The sequence below is a fragment of the Thalia democratica genome, unplaced genomic scaffold, assembly GCF_965202585.1.
Source record: "Thalia democratica unplaced genomic scaffold, ktThaDemo2.hap1.1 HAP1_SCAFFOLD_2235, whole genome shotgun sequence".
In the NCBI taxonomy this organism is placed as follows: Eukaryota; Metazoa; Chordata; class Thaliacea; order Salpida; family Salpidae; genus Thalia; species Thalia democratica.
In genome coordinates, this window is record NW_028141006.1 from 1 (window position 1) to 1000 (window position 1000).

General features: G+C 27.9%; 1 protein-coding gene across 1 annotated transcript; it reads right to left on the reverse strand.

The window, feature by feature from the left end:
• Positions 1-7: 7 nt before the first annotated feature.
• On the reverse strand, positions 8-944 carry LOC145849098 (lipoxygenase homology domain-containing protein 1-like; the record flags this gene model as incomplete). The annotated part of the gene is made up of 3 exons (XM_082954173.1): positions 848-944; positions 506-606; positions 8-135 (listed from the first exon to the last, which is right to left on the reverse strand). Coding segments are annotated over exons 1-3 (326 nt in total), but the record flags the coding sequence as incomplete, so codon positions are not given.
• Positions 945-1000: the final 56 nt, after the last annotated feature.

Genomic DNA, 1000 nt, shown 5'->3' on the forward strand with positions numbered 1-1000 from the left:
AATTTGCCCGTCATCCTCGTCAACTGCCAACCACCGTTGGCATGGAAACACGACGTCGCCCCCTGGTGACCTGATTTCGACACGGTCGAGAAACCACGCGTCGCCGAATCCGCTGTTGTCATGACGAATCTTCAGCTGCAAGACAAATTTGTAACCGCTTAAGATATATTCAATAAAAAAACCAAGATGAAATTTTTTATTTAAAAACTTATTTTTTAACTAAAAAAATATCTAAAATATATTTATAAATAGTAAAACTTCTTAAGTATTTACAGCATAAATTGAAATATGAAGTTTTTTTATGTATATATTTTCTTTAACTACTGTTCGACAAGAAATCTACTTAGCCTGTATAGCTTATATTACTTTGGAAATTCAATTTTATGTATGAGTTACCATTACAAAAAAAAAGTTATTTAAGGTGTATGGAAAAAATTAAGAACTTGAAATTTACAGCAAACATACAAAATACTATAGAAAGATCAAAAGAAAATTTGAAACATACTTTTCTAAGTACACCCAAATCAGCAGCTTTCAAAACAAATGTGTCTTTTTGATTCTTTTCAAATTTGTTAATATTTTCTGACTTGTCTAACTTTCTTTCACCTTTTTAAGTATTTTACAACTATTAAGTTGCTGTTTTATAACATAAATTATTCAAAAAATAAATTTTATAAGCTTTATAAAGATAATAAAGTAAAAACTTATTGAACATTACATATAACACGAGAAAAATAAAAAATAGACGAGTGGTTCAAATTGAACTTAGTTTAACTTTATGCTTAAATAGCTTGATTAAAACCAAAAGTCGTTTTTTTTTCATTATTATCATTTATAAATAAATAACCAGAATCTCCGATATTTCCATGTAAATTAACAAACACGTTAGAATCAGTTCCAGCTCCCATCTTACCACCAGTATAAACTTCCACAGTGTATTCCATCTCTGTACAGTTTACAAATAATCAAGTTTTATCTAATATCTTTTGTTATTCCAATT